The sequence below is a fragment of the Rhagoletis zephyria genome, unplaced genomic scaffold (assembly GCF_001687245.7).
Source record: "Rhagoletis zephyria isolate East Lansing unplaced genomic scaffold, Rhagoletis_zephyria_1.1 Rzeph_scaffold_00227, whole genome shotgun sequence".
Lineage (NCBI taxonomy): Eukaryota > Metazoa > Arthropoda > Insecta > Diptera > Tephritidae > Rhagoletis > Rhagoletis zephyria.
Genome location: NW_016157311.1, coordinates 1 through 2843, shown reverse-complemented (window position 1 = coordinate 2843; position 2843 = coordinate 1). Strand labels below are relative to the sequence as shown.

General features: G+C 37.7%; 1 protein-coding gene across 1 annotated transcript in view; it reads left to right on the top strand.

Moving 5' to 3' along the window:
- Window positions 1-1572, top strand: part of LOC108358255 (putative neural-cadherin 2) — a 358474-nt gene extending 356902 nt beyond the window's left edge. Inside the window, exons 12-13 of the mRNA XM_017609477.1 lie at window positions 495-665; window positions 813-1572. Of these exons, the coding sequence (XP_017464966.1) occupies window positions 495-665; window positions 813-1129 (488 nt within the window). The 3' untranslated portion in view covers window positions 1130-1572. The remainder of the gene's footprint in view (window positions 1-494; window positions 666-812) is intronic.
- The last annotated feature ends 1271 nt before the right edge of the window (window positions 1573-2843 follow it).

Genomic DNA, 2843 nt, shown 5'->3' with positions numbered 1-2843 from the left:
TTTGTTTTCTAATCAAAACAGTAAGTGTGGCACCTTTCTGAAATCTTTGTTAAATGGGCAATTTTTTTATGTAATGTAAAGTTATAGCTCAGTACATTTTTTTTCACCCGAGATAGTCAAAGTTGGGGAAGAAAATATCAAAAAGTTAAAAATCCAGAAATAGTCCTAATTTTATGATGGTTCCTTAATTTATTTTAACTACATTGCATTTGAGTATGGAGAGGCAACTATCTGGAAGTATTTTACATAAAAAATTTACTAAGTATTGCCCGGTTTGTAGTTGCAGTTAAAGAAAACACATGAAAAGGCACGATTTTTTTTAAATTCGAAAAAATGTAAATATTTCAAAAACGGTGACACTTTTACCTGAAAATTTTTTGTTTATCAGTGAGCTCACCCCCCCACCTACCTTGCCCTAAAGTTTGGCACGTTACTTCTGGGACACCCTGTATATATTTGATATATTTTATTTCCCCCTTTATTTTATCGCACAGATCCCGTCATGACTCTAATACCCGGCCAAGAAGTGAACGTCGGTTTTCTTATGGAAGAGCGTAAAAAACTCTTTGATATGGATCTCAATGGGCCACCTTTCGACGACCTACGCAGCTTCACCTTTGAGGGCAGCGGTATCATAGCCGAGTCGCTGAGCTCTTTGGCCTCAGGTGCGTACCGGCACACTCCGAACACCATCGCCACCACTTCTTTCATGCGCTGTAATTGTTGCTAATGTTGTTATTGTTACTAACAATAGAACAACATACTGTCTTACTCACTTGTAGTTTTATGTATTAACTTAAACCTCATTACAGGCACTGACGATGAGAATCAAGACTACAACTATCTGTCCGGTTGGGGACCGCAGTTTAATGCATTGACCGCAATGTATGTGCATCATGACCGAACAAAGCTGACGAGAAAAGTCACAACGAATGAAGCAGCCATAGCAGCAGCAACAGCCACCGCTGTGGCAGTGCAAGGCGGCGCAACAACAAATATTTTGGCAGTGGCGACGACGGCTGGTACCGGGGCAAGAACAACGGGGATGGGAAGGCTGGTTAAAACGGCGGCAGCGGTTATTCAAGAAGAGAATGAAGATGCTGAGGATGGAGGAAATGTGGCGTTATAAAATTGGAGAAATACGCGCAAAGTTGGTGAAAGGCGAAACAGGAAAAGGTCGATTTAAAGACCACGCGTGCATGGAGTCGGTCCAGGGTACTTGCTTAGTAACCTAGTAATAGTGCGAGTATGTCGGCTTGTAAGCGGACATGGTAATTAAAGTCAGTGTAAAGAAAATGCAACTTTAACGAATATTTTGGCGAATGGGTGATGGGGTATACTAGCGTCCATTAACTAGAGCAGGCCTAAAATACAAAATGTAAATCATAAAAAACGACGAAGACTAAACATTATGCAGAAAAGGTAGTCAGAAAATATCATATGCAGCTGAGCTGGGCTACCGCCAGGGTAGCCAACTCATTTTTGAGAATTCCGCGATTTCGACAAGGAAACTCCCCGATTTTGCCCGAAATTTTGTGAAATTCCCCACTCATAGATATCTCCTTATTTACAAAAAAATACACAAAAATTTAATGTATTTTGGTATATTGCTGGTCTTTCTGTTTATTTTATTTTGAAATGTAATTCATCTATGTATTCATAAACCAAACCAAACAATTATAAAGTTGGTTAACAAATAAATAATAAAAAATGTTTATATAATATATACGTACATACATATATGTACATATTTACGTATAGTGGTCGAAAAAATTTTAGTCGCATCAGTTATTTTTATTTCGTTATTTGATTTGAGTTATTTTTTTATAAAAATATAGTTCATTTTTTAACAAATAGCGAATAAATCCAAGTTTGAAACTGTGTGCAATAATTGAAAAAAATTCAACAAACTTTTTTAAAAAATCGAGCTTTTTAACTCGATTTTCTAGAAAGATTTTGAGTATGCCATTTTGTAGCCCACTCAATTCTATTTTAATAAAGATCAAGTTTCAGGTGTCCAAAAATTTTCGTTTTAAAATTTTTTGCCGAAGCTTTTGCGGGTTTCTTCCATATGAAAATAATTTATGTTTATTCGTTATTTGAAAGCAAATGCAGCAAACTAAATTCTAAAAAATCAATGGTAATTTTTGGCGATTTGAAACTTTGTTATATTAGAATTGAACGAGCTGAAATTCCCCACAAAAAACGGTCCATTCCCCACGCAAACTGAAATTCCCCGCAAATCGGGGAATTCCCCACGAGTTGGCTTCCCTGGCTACCATTGTCATAGTGGCATGTGAATATTTCCTTTTCCCGCTCTGCATAGTTACAACAACAAAATTATGAACGCACTTGTTTGGGACTGTGAGCGAAGTATTCGGTATTAGACATGTTTCTCTGACAATNAGCAAACTAAATTCTAAAAAATCAATGGTAATTTTTGGCGATTTGAAACTTTGTTATATTAGAATTTAACGAGCTGAAATTCCCCACAAAAAACGGTCCATTCCCCACGCAAACTGAAATTCCCCGCAAATCGGGGAATTCCCCACGACTTGGCTTCCCTGGCTACCATTGTCATAGTGGCATGTGAATATTTCCTTTTCCCGCTCTGCATAGTTACAACAACAAAATTATGAACGCACTTGTTTGGGACTGTGAGCGAAGTATTCGGTATTAGACATGTTTCTCTGACAATTCTTTGACCTTTCCTTAGAGGTGGGTAACTCAGCACTGTGCTGAGTTACTGTGCTGACTCTTAGAANCTTGGCTTCCCTGGCTACCATTGTCATACTGGCATGTGAATATTTCCTTTTCCCGCTCTGCATAGTTACAACAACAAA